The sequence below is a fragment of the Silurus aristotelis genome, assembly GCF_946808225.1.
Source record: "Silurus aristotelis genome assembly, chromosome: 3".
NCBI lineage: Eukaryota > Metazoa > Chordata > Actinopteri > Siluriformes > Siluridae > Silurus > Silurus aristotelis.
The window spans coordinates 19,058,756-19,079,570 of NC_139576.1; the positions used below are offsets into that span (position 1 = coordinate 19,058,756).

Below are 20,815 nucleotides of genomic sequence, written 5' to 3' on the forward strand. Positions count from 1 at the left end.
TGACATGGTCACAAGCCATGGCCCACCTCTCTCTGGATTACTGTATCTCATAGCACTAAGGATGTTTCTCCTCTCCAGTTCCAGCTCAGATGCAGCCTGCTGTTTTAGGATATGTGGATCTTTCTTCCTTCGTAACTCTTCCTCCAGAAGCCATCCCGCCAGACCCCGGTGCCTGCTATACACACCTGCATACAGCCCCGCACACGCACACTGACAAAGCTCTGTACTGACCGGACTAGCTGTGAATTGGCTGCTTTAAACCAAACTTTGTCTGTGTAGGGTAAGTTCAGTTTGCTGTCATGCAGCAGGATCTCACACATATGCCACACTCTGTATGTATTAATTTAAGGTACTGACCTTTAATATAATTTTTTTCTGTGTCATCCAATTCTGGAGTAGATTTGGACTTGGCCCTGCAAAATTGTGAGCCAAAAAAGGATTACACAAATTATATTGTATATGTGAAAGTTTAAAAAATATATATTTTCTTTTCTAACTGGGTAGCAGCTTAAATGCAGTTTTGTTCACATGCAACATGTCAAAAAAATATTAGATTTACCTGTGTGAGTAGGTTAGCTCAGGGAAAGTATACTCTGCATCACTGTGATCAGACAGCAAAAACAGCACAGAGAAGCAAAGGTTTAAAGCATTCAAGTGTAAATAATAAAGTTTGTGGTCTGGTTTGTGGTCTTATGTTAATGCATGTGGTGGTCATGGCCATGTGTTAATGCATGACATCATACAATGGTGAGTATGTCATTTACAACAATACCATGCTGTTATGGTAAAAGTATTTGACAGATTTGTTTTTATTATATATGAGTATGAAAATAGTGAAATTGTAGCTTCAGCGAACATGCAATGCCATAAGTACTGCAAAGTGTTTAAATAGGAAAAATATTACTTTCCATAACTTCAAAGTGTTCAGGAATTTAGGTGAGAACAATGTTACTTACTTTGCCTGAAGTCTCCACTGGGCCTCTTGCCTCCGTTCCTCTTCTTCCTCTTTTTTTCTCTGCAGTTTTAGTGCCTCTTCCTCTCTCCTCCTCTTTTCCTGCTCCTTCTGTTTAAACTCCTCTTCTTCCTTTTTTCTCTTCTCTTCCAGTCGTTTCTGCTCCTCCTTTCTTTTCCTCTCCTCTTCAAGACGCTCTTGCTCCTCCCTTTTTTTTATCTCCACTTCAAGGCGCGCCTGCTCTTCCTTTCTTTTCATCTCCTCCTCTCTGCTCCTCCTCCTCCTCTCCTCTTCCTCTTTGATGGCCAGTCTCGAGGCCTCCTGCTGCAGCTCAAGGCTCCTCATGTCCTATTTAGTGGCATCAAAAAATGATGGGTTATTTGAAGTTTGACTCCCTACTATGTTTTTATTTTTAAGTTTATGCAAACATTGTACATCAGGTTTGTAAGTTCAAATCATATATACATCAAGTAACACAGTCAAGGTACATACTACTGATGACAGATTTTTTATACCTGTTGTATCCCTTTTTTTTTTCCAAGTAAATTGATTTGGTTCTAAATACTGTACCTCTTGTTTTGTGCCTTCTTTAACAGCCTCTTGCTGAGCTTTTTTAAACTCCTCCTCCAGCTTTTCTTGATCTCGTCTATACTTTTCCTGCAGACAAGCAAAATTATTTTTTTCCATACCTTGGGCCACAAACTAGATCTGTAATAGCAGCAAAACCCTAGTGTATTAAAAAAAAGCTGCCAGTAAATACAGTAAGCAACATAATACAGAATAATTTTAACAGACCAAAAATGTTTTTAAATATAAATATAGGTGGTGTATGTGTTACCTGAAGCTGGCGCTCTTGCTCTTTTTGCCATTTCTCCTGTCGTCTGCGCTCTTCCTCTGGGTCCCAGGACCAGCGAGTAGAAGAAGCGGAGAGAGAGGGAACTGGCAGCTAGAGAACACAGGACATACTTAGTAAGCTAAAAAGAAATAAAAATACAGTGATCACTAACGACACTATATGGACAAAGGTTGTGAACACCTGACCATTACATTTGTGCTTTTTGCAACATCCAAATCCAAATGTATCCCTATTTGCTGTTATATTAAGCTATTTCAGGTAATGATGTAGGTTAAGGATGCCTGGGGTGCAGTTAGTGTTCAAAATAATCTCAAAGGTGTTTAATAGAGTTGAGGTCTAAGCTCTATAGCAGACAACCCAAGATCCTCCTCTACAATCCATGTAAACCAAACCTTAATGGAGCCTGCTTTGTGCACATGGACATTGTCACGTTGGAACAGCTTTGTGTACAACGGTATCCTTAACAATTGTGTGCTTCCACCTTTGTGATAGCAGTTTAAAGAGGAACCAGGTATAAGTAGAAAAGTCACTTTAAACAATAAAGACAGTTGAAAAATAATACATTGGAAATTGGAATACCTTATTATGGATAGATAATTCATATCTATTATTATTATTATTATTATTATTATGTTGTTCTATTCTTGGTATTGTTTGTTCCAGAAATGAAATCTTCTGGTTTTTCTATTGTTTTTATTTTGATAGTTTTTTTATTTTTATTATCTAGAAGTGATATTGAACTTTGAGCTGCAGGTCATGTTTTTGCTTTCGAGTCATTGCAGGAGACCCTGACCAGAGTCCAAAGAAAATGGCTATTCTAATCGCAGATATCATATCCCTATACTTATTGTATTAAAATTATGAGCAAACATTTCCCACTTACATCTGATATGTGGTTTTCAGAGCCACCTACAATAAAAATGAAAATTAGGATTAGGAATACTGGAGAGTAATATTTTTATTGTAACTTTATCAAAATTACCCTCAAGTGAATTGTATCATCATGGAAATAAACACTCAAAAAACCTTGGTCTTATATAATCAGTGTATTATTTTCAATTCACATGCAATTTAGTCACATGCAAAAAGCTAAAGCAAAATATACCACTTAAAAAAAAAAACATACTTCCCAATAAAAACAGTCAAATGCTACATGCAAGACACCAGACTCATGCTCACTAAGCACAGCATGCAAAAGGGAAGAAGAGAATTGTGTGCATCCTGAACACCATACCAACACACACCACAATGTGTTCTACTATAGCATTTGCATCTGTGGCCTTGGGCATTAATTCCAGTAGGTTCGTCTTACTTGAGGATGCACAACAAGACATGCACACATGTAGGCCACTGCATGCTACTCAGTACATACCAATATTTTTACTAAATAATTTATTTATGAACTCAATATCTGACAGAACTGATCAGTGGAGGCTGAGCCTGTATTACATTGTGTATATTATAGTGCTGAGTCTTAGAAGGTCTTTGGGTGTTGATATGGTTTTGGTCTTGTGGGGTCCATTCTACAGGTCTGACAATACAAGAAAAGTCAAATATGCTGAACATTTGTTCAAACAAGAGACTGAAAACCTTTAAACTGTCAAAAATGTTTGCTTTCCCTATATGCTCTGCAGCTACTGCAGACAGCATGTCAGTGTATTGATGTAGAAGAACACTGCACACTCAATGCTGTTTATCACAGCGATAGACCAGAGCACTGATTGTGTTTTCCGCAGAGCCTGAGGATAGAGCACATGGGTTACAAGGTATGTGGCTGCAGGGAGGAAAAAAAGAGGAAGGCAGCATGAATGCCTAGTAATGCCCAGCACCACAATATATCATGAACAGGGGCTGCTCTTTTACCTTGTTCAAAAAACTCCGATCTCCTTTTGAGGTTTTTTAAAGAAATGGGTTCTACGTAGATAATAAAAAGATTAGGGAAAGGACAGAGATGGAGAAACGTACAAAGATCAACTCAAGCACATGAAATTCAAATTCCTGAAAGAACTCAGTGAACTGAAAACAACTGAAAATATTTTTGTTATGAAATTGACAGTAATAGAATAAAAATGCAACACACACACACACACACACACACACACACACACACACACACACACACACATACATACACAATTAATCAACAAAAGCATTGTACACACCAAGCATAAAACACAACATTCAATGAACTTTCCATTCTGTTTACAGTAGTTTAGGCTACTCACAGAATGAGAAAAGCTTTAAGAAATGAGATTTACCTTTGTTTCTCAGAATCACTGGTTCCTCATTGATTCCACCATTAATGCCATTGGAAGGAAGACTCTACAACATAGCATAATAGTGATATTAAACATTAAAATATATAACATTTATAATAGCAAAGAAAAAAAGTTCTAATGTCAAGTGCTTGAGGTGCTCACATTGATCGGCTGGGAGCTGACATTCAGAGTTTTCACAGTGGGATCCATGGTTGGGCGTGTGGTGAAGTCCAGGCTCACGTTGGCATATGGCCCAGAGAAACCTAGAGAATCCGCACTGGTGAGATTGATGACCTTACGGCTTTTAAATGGAAGGGAAGGTAGGTCTTTGCCCCAATCTGATTGTTGTGCAGTGACACATTCAGATTTTAAAAACAGAGAATTAGCAACTATAATACCAGACACATGACTACACAGAAGCGTCTGACAGAACAACCTTTACTATCGGGACTAAGTGGGGTTCAACAGACAGACCACCTTCCCCTGTCATGCAATACACAAAGCACCACCCACCAGTTTGACCAACATGCATATACATACAAGCAAATTGTGACATTATAAATTAAAAAGTTGATAAAAAAAAATTCCAAACCCGATTCCAAAAAAGTTGGGACACTGTAAAAATTAGGAATAAAAACAGAATGCAATGATGTTGAAGTTTCAAATTTCAATATTTTATTCAGAATACAACATAGATGACATATCAAATGTTTAAACTGAGAAAATGTATCCATTTAAGGGAAAAATAAGTTGATATTAAATTTCATGGCATCAACACATCTCAAAAAAGTTGGGACAAGGCCATGTTTACCACTGTGTGGCATTCCCTCTTCTTTTTATAACAGTATGCAAACGTCTGGGGACTGAGGAGACAAGTTGCTCAAGTTTAGGAATAGGAATGTTGTCCCATTCTTGTTTAATACAAGCTTCTAGTTGCTCAACTGTCTTAGGTCTTCTTTGTCACATCTTTCTCTTTATGATGCGCCAAATTATTTCTATTGATGAAATATCTGGACTGCAGGCTGGTCATTTCAGTACCCGGATCCTTCTACGCAGCCATGATGTAGTATGTGGTCTGGCATTGTCATGTTGGAAAATGCAAGGTCTTCCCTGAAAGAGACGACGTCTGGATGAGAGCATTTGTTTTTCTAGAACTTGGATATACCTTTTAGCATTGATAGTGCCTTTCCAGATGTGTAAGCTGCCCATGCCACACTCACTCATGCAACCCCATACCATTAGAGATGCAGGCTTCTGAACAACTTGGGTTGTCCTTATCCTCTTTAGTCCGGATAACATGGCATCCCAGCTTTCCAAATAGAACTTCAAAATTTGATTCGTCTGACCACAGAACAGTTTTCCACTTTGCCACAGTCCATTTTAAATGAGCCTTGGTCCAGAGAAAACGCCTGTGCTTCTAAATCATGTTTAGATATGGCTTCTTTTTTGACCTATAGAGTTTTTGTGTTCACCGACAGTGTTTTCTGGAAGTATTCCTGAGCCCATGTTGTGATTACCATAAGAGTTTTGCCACAGCATTGGGGGAATTGGTGCCCTCCGACTTCTGAGAGACACTGCCACACTGAGAGGCTCTTTTTATACACAATCATGTTGACAATTGACCTAATAAGTTGCAAATTGGTCCTCTAGCTGTTCCTTATATGTACATTTAAGTTTTCCGGCCTCTTATTGCTACCTGCCCCAACTTTTTTGGAATGTGTAGCTCTCATGAAATCCAAAATGAGCCAATATTTGGCATTACATTTCAAAATGTCTTACTTTCTACATTTGATATGTTATCTATATTCTATTGTGAATAAAATATAAGTTTATGAGATTTGTAAATTATTGCATTCCTTTTTTATTCACAATTTGTACAGTGTCCCAACTTTTTTGGAATCAAGTTTGTATTATTAGAAATTATTAATATAATTAAAAAGTGATGAAAAACAGAACTTTAAAAAAATTAGGTTAAGAAAATTTATTCATAAATTAAATTACTGTAATTTTCGGACTATAAAGTGCAACCATATATAAGCCCACTGAATTTGACAAAGATTTTTTTTTAAACATAAATAAGCCGCACCTTGTGTATAAGCCGCAGTGTCTACATTGAAACTAATAAACTTTACACAGGCTTTAACGACAGTGTCTGTTACACGGGTGAAATATGTTGTGGCTCCTTTAAGAGCAGAGCGGCATTTTGGGAATAGCCTGCTACCGCATTTTTTCCGGTATTACTGCATGTGTGCAAGACCAAGGAATATGTCCTTATTATTTTCTGATGCTCATTTCTAAGTTTCATTGACTAACCCGTAACGCTGTTGCCAAGAAAAATAAAAAAGCACGAGTTTTGGAAACCTGTCTGTGCTTATATGATTTCTGTTGCAACTGGAGTTAGCACGCAATCCCTTGACCCTGATTCAACGCGTTACAACGGCTTGTATCTAAACAGTAGCCTACCAAGAAAGTCATTGTTCACTGTCTTCCTCCTTCCTTTCACAACAATTTCTCTCTGGAGTGTTTCTTTTGGCATCGTCGTGCGTTTAAAAAAAAACCTTTATTTTTTCTCGATGCCGTGCAGCTCAGAACAAAGGTAAGGTGCGTTTATTCAGTTCCGTTCGGACATTTCATTGGTCTAATGATATGTCGCTCAGTTTTTTTGGCTTGAAGTTTGTGAAACCGGGAAAAACCCAGGAAAAATTCATAAATTAGCCGCTTCGTTGTTTAAGCCGCGGGGTTCAAAACTTGGGAAAAAAGTAGCGGCTTATAGTCCGAAAAATACCTTAATTATTAAGATTCTAATGATAAAAGCTTGTTGGTAAATATCAAGACAGTTACTAAATAGCAAAGCATAGTGTCACATACTGCTTAAACACTGCACTGATATACATATATAAAATAAATATTCAGGAGAAAATGACTGACAGAATATTATCTGACAGGCAAACAGAGAGACAGACAGACACATGCATTTAGTCAGTCAATGCACATACTGTATACTGGAGAATAAAACTAAAAACAAATTTACAACTAAACTGCCTACAAGTTTTTCTTTCTAAATGTGGTCTAAATAAAAAAAAACACTATCCCAGGAAGAAGAGCAAACCCACACTCCTAATGACCATACTGTATATTGTACCCATCAGTTATACTGATTAACTCATGCAAAGCTTGTGCTTTGCTTAATGCTAAGATGAAGTAACCAGATGGATCGGCCATACTTGCAAGTCATTCGAGTAAAACAGGTTTGTTAGAATAGTTTCTTCTGATCAGAGACTTTAAAGAGGATAGTGGAGAAGGGGTGCAAACTTACTGTCCTTTCCCTGTCTGTGAATGTCCATAAAAAGGCTACCCTCCTGCAGTGCTTCATCCATGCTCCTTTTCCACTGCAGATAGCTCATGTCTGCCACCTTCTGCCCATTAACTGCCAAGATCTTATCCCCGACCTGCAGGTGGCACAGCTCTGCTGGACTGCCTATTAAAATGCATGCGCATGGGCACACACACACACACACACACACACACACACACACACACACACACACACACACACACACACACACACATTTACATGACACACAAAAAGGGCTGCAGACTATTAAATCACTGCCACTGGCTTTTATTTATATAGAGTTTTCCTAGCTTCCGAGCATTTTGGACATATGTGCAAAACATATTTGTTATATTACAAATCAAATTGTAACACACACACATTCTGAGCCGTGAGCCACAGCAATGAAGGAAATCATTTCCATTGTCAGCGATTAGATTTTACAAAAAAAAAAAATCCTTAGCGCCAGATATCCTTGCAGAATAAAACTAATAATGAAAAACAGCCTTTCTTTCAGTTCTATTATTTTTAACGAACCATTACAATATAAATGCAAATCACACATGTTCAACACAGAATCCACTCTGACTGTACACTGATTTAACAGTAAAGTACAATGTTATAGCATTTCGTTCACTGAAACGTTGACAAATACCATTTGAGGGTTTCTATATCTTTCCTTGACAACTATACAATAAAGTTCTTTTTAAATATACAGGAGGCAACATATTCAAGCTTTCTTTTTTCTATTCCACTGCCTAGTCAGTGCTGACCTAGAAAATCTGGTCTACACAGCTGTAATAGGGACAGCAACGCTTTCTATTACGCTTGCAGCTTTACAAAATAACAAGTTAATTTATTAATTTATCTCTGTCATATTCTTTAATTAAGAACTTATAGGTTCTTTATTAAAAAGATGGGAAACGAGGAAAGTCATTTATATCATAGCTCAATAAAGCAAATCTCATACATTTATTTGTAAATACCTTGCTGGACAGATTTCACAATGGCCCCTGTGGAGTCCCAGTTAGTCTGAAAGCCAAAGTCATGACTGCTGTTGGGTTTCTGGCTCAGGCTGATCCTCATTTCACGGTAGCTTTCCTAAAAGACATACAAATGACAGTCGGAAACTTATGGGTTACAAAAATACCTACCCAGCATAAGTTAATACGTTCAAGGGTTTTGCACTGAAAAAAATCATATCAACAAGCAAATACATCTTGAAAATAGAGCGAGTAATATTTTCTGTTTGTAACTGCCAAACTATTAACAGAGTCCTTTCTAGATATGTTTTGTCACTTCAAGCTAAATTGTTTTCTATTTAACATTTTGCTAATTTAAAGTGTTTCTTTATAGAAATAAATTGGAATTACATGCCAAAAGAATAAGAAACTTTTAAAGCTTGAAACATGTAAACATGTCTAAAGTATAGGCTTACCTCATGTCAATTAAAAATAGAAAAACATTTTCTATTAAAAAATACAACTATACTGTAGTAATAATTATTTTTTTAAGGACATTGTACTTATAATATATAAAGTTTTCCTTTGCAAAAGTTAGACAAGCCACACAAACCAGACAAAAACACACATCTAAATTCTTCCCCTTTGTTATGAGTTTTGCTTTACTCACCTGCTGTTTGTTGTTGACAGGAGACACAGTTTTAGGTTGTGGGGCTACACGGCTGACTGGAGTGATGGATGACAGTGTGGGGGGAACCACTTGCTCTTCTTCATCCTCATTACTGCTTTGTGTTAAACTGGTGCGGGATTTATCCTCATCTTCTTTAACAAATGGTGTATAACGGATTGGAACTGTTGTAGGCTTACTGCTCTCGCCATTTAAGCGCTTCTGAGAGTCCTCCACCTGGGACCAGGTTTAGTGGGAAAGTGTTAGTGTGAAAATGTTGCTTACATTGATTACTGCATATAGCAAAGACTCAAAGAATGTAGATTTTACAACACAGGGAATAACCTTTGTACTGTCATTATTTCATTTAAATTAAATAAAATAAAAAACACTAAACATAAGATTTCACATAATCACATGTAACACACATTTATGTAATATTCCTTAATGTACTATTACTCTATATTCGAAAATGTTGCAGACAGATTAGGTATTAGGTGAACACTAGTCTTTTTTTAAATTGACCTCAATGAGGCCTCTTACCATATAGGGACGAGGCAGAGAGGCAACTTTGGCACTTGAGGCACCAAATGGTCTGGGAGTGATGACAGAAGTGATCCGTGCACTATCTGATCTCTGGTAGCTCCTAGGGAGTGAGGCAGAAACCTGAGGTGCAATAGGTTGCTTTGTTTCTGCTGAGACTGGTTTATACTTGGAAGTCTGACTTTGGTCTTGCCTAGGTACAGGCACAGGCCTAACAGAGTTGCTGGATTTTGTAATTGGTTTTGAGGTGCTGTTGGCCTCCAGGGCAGGACTGCTGATGACGGTGCTGGTGTGACTTGACCGAGTGTTGCTGGTGGGTTCTAGTAGACTTGGTTTGCTGGTGACACTCGTTGGAACTGGATCATCCAGAAGGTTCTGCCTGCTGGAGATACTAGTTTGTTTTTCTTGACTCGTATATTGAGTGCTCCCTAAGCTGGATGCGACAGGACTGGATGGAGCATCTACATCATCTGATGGCAAGCTGAAATCCTCAGGTTCATCATCTATTAAACTGGGCAGAGAGCGTATTTTAGATCGACTGAAACTGTAGGGATCATCAATGGTATAGCTGCGGTTTGGTAAAGCCCTGGTCTTGGGTGTTGGCTCATCAAAGACATCCTGGTCGTCAGAAGTGGAGAACTTAGCAAAGCGACTTTTGTAGCCTGGCTCTTTGTTTTCCCTGTACAGTAAAAAGGAGAGGAGGATGCAGACCTTATTAAATTACACTTGCACACACAAGCTGCATTTTCCCAGGTGCAACTTGTGAAGTAGGCTTATACAGACATTTGTAGCACAGTAAGTGCAAGATTAACTGCATTTCTAACTAGAAAAAAACATATCAAGTAACTAGAAGACACTTATTACTAGGCATGCACAGTATGTGTGTAGCTTTATGTATGTGCACTTTACCTCTCCTCTTCCATTTCCTTGAAGGTCTTTGATTTTCTGGTGCTGCTGCCTGAAGTAAGTATCTCGACTTGCTCTCTCTCTTCTTTCTTCTTCATGATATCCAAGTTAACACTCCTGCGCCTGTTTTTCCATTTAGTAAGATCCTGAAGACAAGACAATGGTGTTTAAAGCCCATAACCTGCTTTTATATACTCAAAGACATAGATAGAACAGGATGGTGTGAGAGACAAAGAGAAGTAGAGAGTGGGAAAAGGTGGGGGAACATGGACTAAATTTCAAGGTGTACTATTTATTTTCTTGGCTACGCTTGCCTTGCACATTTGGTGCCCGTATGTGACCTAAATACTGTGTGGAGAAAAAGCCTTTTCCTACAAAGTCGCCTTCACAACAGCTTAATTCTGAGGAAAAAATCTTAAATTGTATGATTATTTTATAACATTTTATTGTACCTGGAGAACTTCAGATCAGATTTAATGAACCTTTATACAACTACACCTTAGACATTTAGGAGCATGCATGCAGTGAAATGTAATACAAGGCAAATGCCCACTTTTTAGTAATGAACATACAGTATCTAAGAACGGACAAAGCACAAGGTTAGAAAACTGCAAGGTTATCAATGATTAATTGGCAGACAAGAGCAGAACATAAATGTAACAAAATTTCTGATACTTACATCCTGCCACTTGTCTTCACTTTCCTTCACCTGTGCACGGAATTTCTGCAGATCCTCAACACGAACACTTTGGACTGCTTGCTCAATAGGGAGCTCACTCAATGATTTAGACCTGCCAACACATTTACAGAGTAATGCTTAAGAATAATAAAAAAAGTACACAAAAGTTCTGATTCTGGAAATAAAAGAAAGTGCAAATATCCCCATCATTCACACTAAGCTTATTTATGTGAATATAGCATACAGAAAAAAGCATAGTTAGAAAAGGTTAGTTCAAACTTTTTTTTCCTTGGTGTTAGTAGAGCTGATGTGTGTGTACAGTGCATTAGTATCTAAAAATCTTTGGATATTTCCTGAATTACTAATACTCTGGCCCTTAATACAGTGTAATGCAAATACAGCGCAAAGTGTAATCTATCATTGTGTGTATCTGTTCGTTCCTCTTTGTTTCATGATGAAAAGAGCTGGATTGCTGCCCTTAGGAACCAAAGCAATGTGAGTAATGTTAGTGTTTAGTGCTGGAGTAAGCAGAACCACACAAAAGCAGAAGGACATGATAACACAACTGGACACACCATGCCACATTCCTGAACCCAGATATCTACTTACCCATCACTATCTGAGTTCTTTTTCAACTGTCTAAAGAAACCAAAGAAAACCACAGAAATCAGGTCATATTTTTTGTTATTTATATAAACAAATTCAATCAAATGCAAAAATCCTTGAGGTTCAGTTACCAGAGATTAATTTTCTTAACTGAGCAGCAAAGGAGCACCCATGCCTGTGTAGCTTGAGAATTGTAAGAACACAAGCTATTATCAACAATTAACTTAATGTGAGGTTAGATGTAAAATAACTTTACAGGACCCCGAAGTTCTGTTAATGTTATGGTTATAAAACCGTTCATAATGTGTCAAAGCTCTAATGTCTAATGCACCCTACCAGCTGTACGATTTTGCTAGGAAATTAAAGGATAGTTGTGTTTTAAAAGAACTTTCCATTGAGACCAAAGTAAAATTTCTAGCTTTTAGCACATCTCGTAGCATTGGGGAATTTCTAAGTGGCACAGCCTGTTGGCAGTCTTTTAAAGGGTTTCTGTGTCTGGCTGTCTTATTTATAGACATTACTCAGGTTTTCACATTCCTCGACAGCTTTGGTCATTACACTCCCACTTTCACAAGTCAGTGTGAACCACTGAAACCCTTTTAGGGAATAGCTAGCTGACTGAAATGGAAGCAGTCTTGATATCTTATTTTTCTGTGGATGAATTAATCACAAAAGCTTTTAGTAATACTTTTATTTATCAGACAAGCAGAAGACAAAATGCCAGACAATCCCAGTCGTTTAGAAAAAAATATAAAAACAAAAAACAATTGTTATTCATTCATCATTTATAGACAATTATATAGCACTCATGCCTTTTTAGAGTTGTTGTGGCAAACCCAGACTCATGCACTCTTAATGTATTTGCATGTATCTGAAAACAATTTAAACTCAAATTTATTATCAGTATTCACAGGCTAATAGCATATTTGAACAATCCATGTTAGGCTACAAATGGAATATCTATTTAAAGGAGATAAGAGACAATGAAGAGACATGCAGAGACTCAGGTTATTTCTACACATTTAGAAGCCTAACCTCTCCACCATTAGCCTCTTCATATATCTTAGGCGACTGGCCTCTCTGATGGCCTGCCATTTTTGCAGATCCTCTTCACTGCAGGATGAAGGTACACTTGGACCTGTTTGAGTTCCAACTGTTCTCTGGGAATACTCAGTGGGATTCTGGACATGTGCAATTCCAAGCTTCCTAACTAGCATATCATCTGTTTTTCGGTTTGCGTCCACCTTTTGTTCTGCATGCACCTGGGCAGTCACGTGTACTGGGGTGCACAGGGCAGAAACCTTGGCCTGAAGTTTTTGTGGCAGGGTCCAGGGCTCAGGAATAGGCACAGGATGATAATTATCAGGTGCTCCTGAAAGTGGTCGCAGTGTAGACTGTTGCCGTAACCTGCGAGTGACCACGTCGTCTTTCTCAATGTCAGGGTAAATAGATTTGTCATTGCTGTATTGAGTGACCACTCTAATACACGGTTCAGACCGGTGATGTGAAGTAAGTAGACCCCCATATTTTATCCTGGCCATCTCAATGTTAGAACTGAAGGCACATGTGCGACGGCTAAACATGTCATCATTTTCCAAATCAGGGAGAATGTCCTCAGATACATTGTAAGGATCGTTAGGGTGTTCTCGCCCTAACAGCGGGTGTCTCTTGCACTTAATAAGTCTTGGACCTGAAGTGGGGTCGAGACTGGGCAAGAAATCAGGAAGCTGAAATCTTTGGGCTCCAGGGGGCTGGTGAGTGAGCATGAGTGGCTGTGGTGTAGGACTATATTCCAAGTGGAAAAGAAAAGAAGAAGGCAGAAGAAATTTCAGAGGACAGGGAGAGTTTGCAGTAGAGATACAAGATACCAAAGCAGTTTAACAGATTTAAAGGAAAACTGCAATACATGATGCTACAGAATTGCTTACTATGCATAATAATTTTTAATTACTTAAATTTTTCATTTACTTATTTTCAGGCTGCTTAATTTGTTCTAAAATTCAAATTACTTGTGCAAAATGTGAAAAACTGCAGGAGTATGTGAGTTTATTCTATATGATACAAGACCCAGATTGACAGTTATATATTGAGATCACTACAACATCACTTGTGTGTGAGGTTTACAGTGTAGGTCAGTAAAGAAAAGCTAAGCAGGTAAATTAGTGTGCGAGTGAAAGCTAAGTTAAAGCCTGGGCTACTGTGTGTGGGGATTGGACCTGGAAGTGATGGGACTGAGCTGTGCTGAGGTTTGTGCATGTGGGGAAAGGGTTTCAGAATGAAAGGTAGAGGACACACAGAGCTGGGAACTGACATCGCAGTCAGAGTCCTCTGAGGATGAGCCAGACTTCTTCTGGCTAGATGCAAGTCAGGCAGGTCGTAGAGAGAAAGCAGAAAGGGGAGACAAAGAAAAACAGAGAGAAAAACCCAAACCTATTAGCCAGGAGAAAGAAAACCAGAAGTATAAACCAAAAACAAATAAAGCAATAGAAATGCATTCTGATCAAATGCAAAGACTGAAGTTAAAGGTCAGTATTTACGTGTATATATTGGGGTGTAACAGTACACGTATTCGTACCGAAATTGTTCAGTACAGGTCTTTCAGTTCGGTTCGGTTCGGATTGCATTTCTGCATTTCTTGAACAAAATCTGAGTTCCCCCAGGAACATATTTAGTGGCGGACCGCAAATTTGTCAAGTCTCCGCCTCGCACTTTTGGTGCATTTCATTATTATTATACAATATCATTATTAAACTTAAAAACATACACAACAGTACCAGGGATATTTAAAAAAAAAAAACTCAAGTTGTATATATTATTTGATCAAGCAGTAATTTTTAAGTAAGTTTTTTTTTATTGTTTTAAAAATTTAAACTGTTCAAACGTAAATGATCACAAATTTTAATAATAATTAATTAATAATAAAACAAGCAATTTTATGTTTTGTATTTCTTTCCCCAAACTGTACCGAAATTGAACCCAACCATGACTTAAAAACCGAGGTACGTACCGAACCATGAACTTTGTGAACCGTTACACCCCTAGTATATATATACATTTTTTTTTTTTTTTTTTTTTTTTGCATTTGAAGTTTTTGTTGTTTTTATTGGTGACGGACAGACCTGAAGCCCTGGATCTTTCTGTACCAGGGACGACGCTGAGATCCCAGTTTGATTTTCTGCACATGCATGTCTTCCGCTGGTGTCCAGAACTTTGGGAGAAATTTATCATAGTGTACAGTGGAAATGGGCTGGGCTTCTGTCAGACCCACTTTACGAGCATAAAGATCATCCTGAACAGGATCAGCATAGCCAATCTCATCTTCTTCCTCCGAGTCATCATACATGTAGATATCGGCAGACACAGACCTCCTAGCAGCCTTCTGAGGAAGCTTAGATTCACCACTGCTTAAGAAACAGCCGAATGCATGAATAACCACACAAGGCTAATAATCAACACATTAAACACAAAACCAAACTAAACATATCTAAATTGAAGTGGTTACAGACTCCATGCAAAACCAAGACAAAAGTGTAAAGCAAAAAAAAAAATGTATCCAAAGCAAAGAGGATGTTAACAATGATTATGTAATACCGAAGCACAATAGTCTCTGGGTAGTGTCTGACCTGAGATAGGTCAATGTTGGTCGGGGCACATTAGTAACCATGACCTCTGGCCTGGTGGCTTGGGGCAAGGTGGTGGATTCCCCTGAAGTCATGGGTAATGCAAAGTTGGTGGGTGTGACAGCAGATGAGGTGTGAAACCGACGACTGGCCAAATCATCGAGAAACGGGTCAGGGTCTGGACGGTCCACCTCTGAATCACTGCTCTCATACTCAAACAGCCAAGCAGCTTGTGTAGAACTTTGTTTGGCTAGTTCATTGATGGAGGACGAGCCTGAGCCTATCCTGTTAGCATATTTTCATCATCCAGGAATTGCCACAGACATACACGCAAACAGTCATACACAGAGATGTACAACACCGCAGTGTGCAGTCGGGCATGAAAAAGGCAAGATATTCACTTTTCAATACCAAACACAAGGTTTCACTTCCATTTTAGATATTCAAATAACTACTGTTTCACCTTGGAATTGTCTAGAACTTTCTCAAAACTGCAATACGGATGTGCTAAAACTTCTTGGCAGAATTAAAGACAAATTTCACCTTAAATAAAAAAAATTGCAATGTCTATTTTAGAGTACTGATATTACCTAGAGAAAGATCCATCGTCCTCTGTGAACATGGGACTAGCCCAGCTGCGTCTGTTGTCTTCATTTTGAATGTTAGTGCGCTTCTTGCGTAGTGGAGCTGGAACGTAGCTCAACTGCTTGTCTTTGCTTGGCAAGAACTGGTTGAACTGAGGGTTGGTCTTGGGAGTGACCACCAGTGAGCGGCGATACTCCTTACTGTCTGACATCATGAATATCAGCTCAGTTTCAGGGTAGCTGAGACAGCCTAGTAGAGAACAGTGAAATTCAGGTGCAGGAATAGTTTGCCTGATAAATGTAAACATACAAAACAGCTGTAATAAAAGAAAGATTATTTATAAGCTGGTGAGGAGAATAGGGGAATGTATCACTTAGGTGAACATACAGCAAGCCCAGAGAAGTGCCTAATTAACTCCCTGATGACATTTAGATAGACAAAGTGTAATAGAAAGACATTTGAAATAACTACCAAAAGCAGCAGTTGTCTGCTGAATATCACACTTGTACCACAATGTAGGAATGTGGGGGAAATCTGAACAACTGCAGTACTGTGTTCTTGCTTTCAGTTGGATCGAAATGCAAACATCACCTAAGTCAAACCAGCAGGGGGCACTATGCATTTGATTTGCAATCTTAATAGCTGAATCACATTTTGACAAAAACATTCATTATTCACAAATAAAGTACTGTGACATAGTCAGAGACCACTGTTTTGTTCCCATGGAAATGGCAATTCAGTGCTTATTTTCAATTATTTGGTTGCAAACAATGACAATGGCAAAACCTATAGCAAATTAAATCTTTTTTTATCACATTTGCACTTGTAGTCCATTTTTGTTATTGTTTATAAATCACAAAAAGGGTAAAATAATCATTTGTTTTCTTTAATATTGGCCTGCTTAAATGAATGACAGAAAAATGGAATTATGTACTCTACATTTACATTACATTTTCATCATTATGGTTTGTCAGCAAATAATTATTTTTTTCTGTCTTTTTTAAGTTTTGAATGGCCATTTATTTGCAAACAAATAGGTGGTCTCTGCACAGCACGGTATATGTGTGAAGCTTGCTCACCTTTCTAAGACCCAAACATTAAATATAAGTGTCATAATGTTTTATTTATCATCATCTATTTGTACAAGAGTGCATTTTAAACATTATCGGTTGTAAATATTAACAAAGCAAATATGCGACTTGCATGCTTAGAATGTTATGCATACTAGGTGCATTCCTGAGAAACATTTTAGAAAAAAAGACACTGCTGTATACATAAGAGGTAAAGAACTGTAACGCTTGGTGTCTTACCCTGGGTGCTGTTTTTGAATCTTTGTGTTTTATGGAGATATTCTGTGAGTCCAGAAGTGAGGTAAGTTCAGGCAGGCCACAGTCCTCTCTTCTTTTTGCAGGCTGTAGTGAGAAGACCTCCTGTCTTTTTAAGTACTAGCTGTGTCCAATGCCTCTGTCTCTTACACTGCCCTGTGGAGAAGTGCAATCTTCAAGTGCCTGTCGAATACAAGAGGGGAAGAGTGTCACCCATGCGCACACACACACACACACACACACACACACACACACACACACACACACACACACACACACACACACACACACACATACAACTTGACTCAGCTTTTCAGTATTTCTCCAATTCTAAGTATAAAGGCTCAGTCAGACACTGACTCTTTCAAGAATGTTTGTTTTCTTTCTACTCTTCAATGATTCACTGTGCATTAAGTGCAGTACATAATGGTCATATACAATCTCCATTAACAGAAATGTGGCAGCAATTACACTTACATTTTTAAGCCTCCCGCTGGTCTTCTGATTCCTGCATTAGATAAGAGCTGTATGTTATTAACCGCACACAGCATGGGTAAAGGACAATAAAAGAATTCAGCGATTCTCACTGAAAGAGCTGGAAAGTGCGAGCACAATCCAAATGGTGCCAGGCTCCCTTCACAACACTGCACAAAAGGATCCATGTCAGTGTAGGAGGGAGAAAAAACTTTTTTTTCCACTAGTCTATATACACAGGCCTAAAACAACTACACTAGCAAAATTGTAACAAGATTAACACCTGCACATTCACAAGTGTGGTTAGTTAAGGCCACTCCTAAATAAAATCATAAAAATTCTTTTTCGTAGGCTCAAAGGGCAATCATAAACATATCTGACATAGTATAGTTGTACCCAGAAGCCACCACTGGACTGTAAATTATCTAAAGGTATTTCATGCATGCCCTTCATTAGTCCTTTTTTCACCTAAGTGAAATATATAAGAACATTATGAAGGAAGTTTGTTGGCTTTTATGTAAGTTTTTATGAACTTCAGCTCACAGAACATCACTCCTGAAACTGGCCCTCATTTCTCACTGTGTTTGTTAGTGAAATACAGGCTATAGACCAAGGTGTAAAGCTTTCACTTGTCAGCTTATTATTCAGCTATTCTATATAATTGCTCTGGAAGTGTATGTGTAAATCTTTTTTGAAACAAAGACACACAAGGAGTGATTCAACCATGACCATCTGAAATACATTCTTTGAGATGTTAGGAATACAATAGTGGTAGAAAGACATGCCACAGAACCTTTTAGTGATGAGAGAGGTACAGCTGGACAAACCTGCTACAAAAGCTTGAACTTCATATACAGTGCCAATAGAACTCATCTACTCAACAGTGGCAGCATTCCAACAGCCACTACAACTGATTATTTATTTACTTTTAAAAAGAAACCTCATCAATCTCCTATAACAAATTCATTCTCTGACCTGATATCTAAAATCAGAAATTCAGCCTCTTAGACCTGAAGGTGATGATAGTGCTTTGTAGCCTGTGGCTTTTTAGCAGTAGGTGAATCGATGCAATATATGCTTTGAATTAAAATAAACAAGGTGTTCAGTCAACCAGATCATACAGATTTATTGCACCAATAAAAGTCATATAAGAGGAAAGACATTTCTGTGGTTTTCATTGATTGTAACAAAGTCCACACTGAATGTTGGAGTAGAAAATTCAAGAACAATTTACATCAGTACAGATTACCCAATTTTAATTTAAGATGGTCTGCAATAGCTAAATTCTTCCCTGGGGAATGAGTTTAGAATAAGGGAAAGCTTTCTGCACAGAATCCTGACTGTGGATTCACATGATCAGCTCATGAGAAAAAAAGAGATATAAAAATGGATTTAAATGGACTGTTGTACTGTTGTAATGTTGTACCAACTTATTATGCCACTTTCAGTGCCAGTAGTTCTATCAGTTTTGTGTTTCCAACCAAGGCCAAGGAAAATATTTTTAAGGCAAAAGCTGTTTCTTTTCCAAAAACAAAGGAAAATCTATTAGGTGACAGTTTTTAATATTAAGGCATATTAAATCAACTTAACCCATAAATTGAACATTTTGGAAAACAGGTTAATCGCACAGAAGTCTTTTTCTTCATTGAACATTCATTCATTGACAGTTTATCAATAGAATCTGTGTTTAAAATAGGGGGTGTGCTAAAACTACTGTGTGTTTACTTAAAAATCTATTTCACACAGACGTCCCAAGGAAGGGAAAAGGAATAAATGTAAAAATTCCTTGCTAATTTTTTTATGTTATCAGCTATTATGTGCATTTTTATAAATAAAAACTTGCAACTGAATGCAAGCAAATATTTTAAAAAGCAACATTTGGTAAATTCACCAGGCTTGTGAACCCCTGAATTAGTCAACAATATACAGGTGGAGAAGTAGTAAAGAGTCACATCCAGTTGAATTGTATTGCAAAAATATAACTTATAACTTGGCTTTGGCATCATGGATAGAGCCAGTAGATGTCCAAACCACAGAGGTCCATGCAAATGCTCTCAGTGTGAACAAGACAGACAAACTAGTATAAGGGTGAGGCAAAGCATTTACTTATGAATGATATGAATGTCTGGTTTTTAAATGTAAGTATGTGATTACTTGTGCACTAGTGTTTGCATGTATAGTGTTTGTAACAAAAGGTACTTTTTCACATGCCAATCAAACCTCCCTAAGCCCTGTCAGACAATCTAAGAGAGTATGTGAAAACGTGAGAAATAGGAAAATACTGTACTTTTAAATGCCTTTTTATTAAGAATGAAACTGCTGTCCATTTAAAGTTAGTAAAATGAAGATTCTAATCCTACTGAGATATTAAGACTTCATGGAACTGCTCATTACCATTCAGCGAGTAAATAGATATCTCCAGCCACTATAATGTCACTCACACGTTTCCACTCCAGAATTTTTTTGGGAAAATGTCAAACAGTTTTCCCCTATAGGTCACATCATGTTCGTGAAGTTGATCAAGTGGAACAACACCTACACATAACCCAACCCCCACCCTCCTGTGTGCCCATTTACGGCACAGCTTATTCACCAAATTCCTGCCTTTCACAATTATGCAATGCATAAACCCATCAGTCCTCTTGTGATAGTGACGACCATACAGAACTACACACCCAAAGAGCAAACATTGTATTCATCAAGGCATCTGCCCTTCCTTTTGGCCTAAGTATCAAATTTCAATAGTTTGAATGCCTCTGAAGTGAGAGTGCAGACATAAAACAATTTGAAAATCAAATGAAGACAAACCCAGGGCACAGACAAGTCATGAGAAACTTTAGACAGGTACTACAACTTTGCTGAAAAAAGAAATTCCTGAATTAACATTTAATTCAAATGTTAAGAAACAATAGTAGGTGTGTAATTGCATAATTCACTTGCATACCAGACTCTTTTTGTAATATTTAAAAAGAAATATTAAAAATTATGATTATGGACCTATGGATGATCATGGAGAAGTAGATGCCGAGTGTTTAAAGGCCCTGGCAT

At 37.8% G+C, this 20,815-nt stretch overlaps 1 protein-coding gene and 1 long non-coding RNA gene across 21 annotated transcripts in view; both read right to left on the reverse strand.

Moving 5' to 3' along the window:
• Window positions 1–20,815, reverse strand: part of lmo7a (LIM domain 7a) — a 33,387-nt gene that overhangs the window by 2,996 nt on the left and 9,576 nt on the right. For 3 of the 20 annotated variants that reach the window (XM_083536490.1, XM_083536491.1, XM_083536489.1), the window contains 20 exons: window positions 17,771–17,801; window positions 17,279–17,476; window positions 15,974–16,217; window positions 11,767–11,796; window positions 11,158–11,269; window positions 10,482–10,624; window positions 9,573–10,251; window positions 9,033–9,266; window positions 8,387–8,501; window positions 7,383–7,544; window positions 4,229–4,329; window positions 4,067–4,130; window positions 3,672–3,722; window positions 2,692–2,717; window positions 1,791–1,898; window positions 1,523–1,609; window positions 957–1,300; window positions 560–601; window positions 358–413; window positions 27–185 (listed from right to left, as the gene is read on the reverse strand). In XM_083536490.1, the coding sequence (XP_083392616.1) occupies window positions 27–185; window positions 358–413; window positions 560–601; window positions 957–1,300; window positions 1,523–1,609; window positions 1,791–1,898; window positions 2,692–2,717; window positions 3,672–3,722; window positions 4,067–4,130; window positions 4,229–4,329; window positions 7,383–7,544; window positions 8,387–8,501; window positions 9,033–9,266; window positions 9,573–10,251; window positions 10,482–10,624; window positions 11,158–11,269; window positions 11,767–11,796; window positions 15,974–16,182 (2,722 nt within the window). In that variant the 5' untranslated portion in view covers window positions 16,183–16,217; window positions 17,279–17,476; window positions 17,771–17,801. Of the gene's footprint in view, window positions 1–26; window positions 186–357; window positions 414–559; window positions 602–956; window positions 1,301–1,522; window positions 1,610–1,790; window positions 1,899–2,691; window positions 2,718–3,671; window positions 3,723–4,066; window positions 4,131–4,228; window positions 4,405–7,382; window positions 7,545–8,386; window positions 8,502–9,032; window positions 9,267–9,572; window positions 10,252–10,481; window positions 10,625–11,157; window positions 11,270–11,766; window positions 11,797–12,798; window positions 13,549–13,979; window positions 14,118–14,882; window positions 15,165–15,386; window positions 15,669–15,973; window positions 16,218–17,278; window positions 17,477–17,770; window positions 17,802–20,815 lie in introns of all 20 variants that reach the window. The other 17 variants (XM_083536496.1, XM_083536482.1, XM_083536497.1 and 14 more) reach the window with 17 other exon arrangements.
• On the reverse strand, window positions 4,719–5,017 carry LOC310723461. The gene is made up of 2 exons (XR_014532696.1): window positions 4,921–5,017; window positions 4,719–4,782 (listed from the first exon to the last, which is right to left on the reverse strand). It is a non-coding gene; the product is annotated as an uncharacterized lncRNA (long non-coding RNA).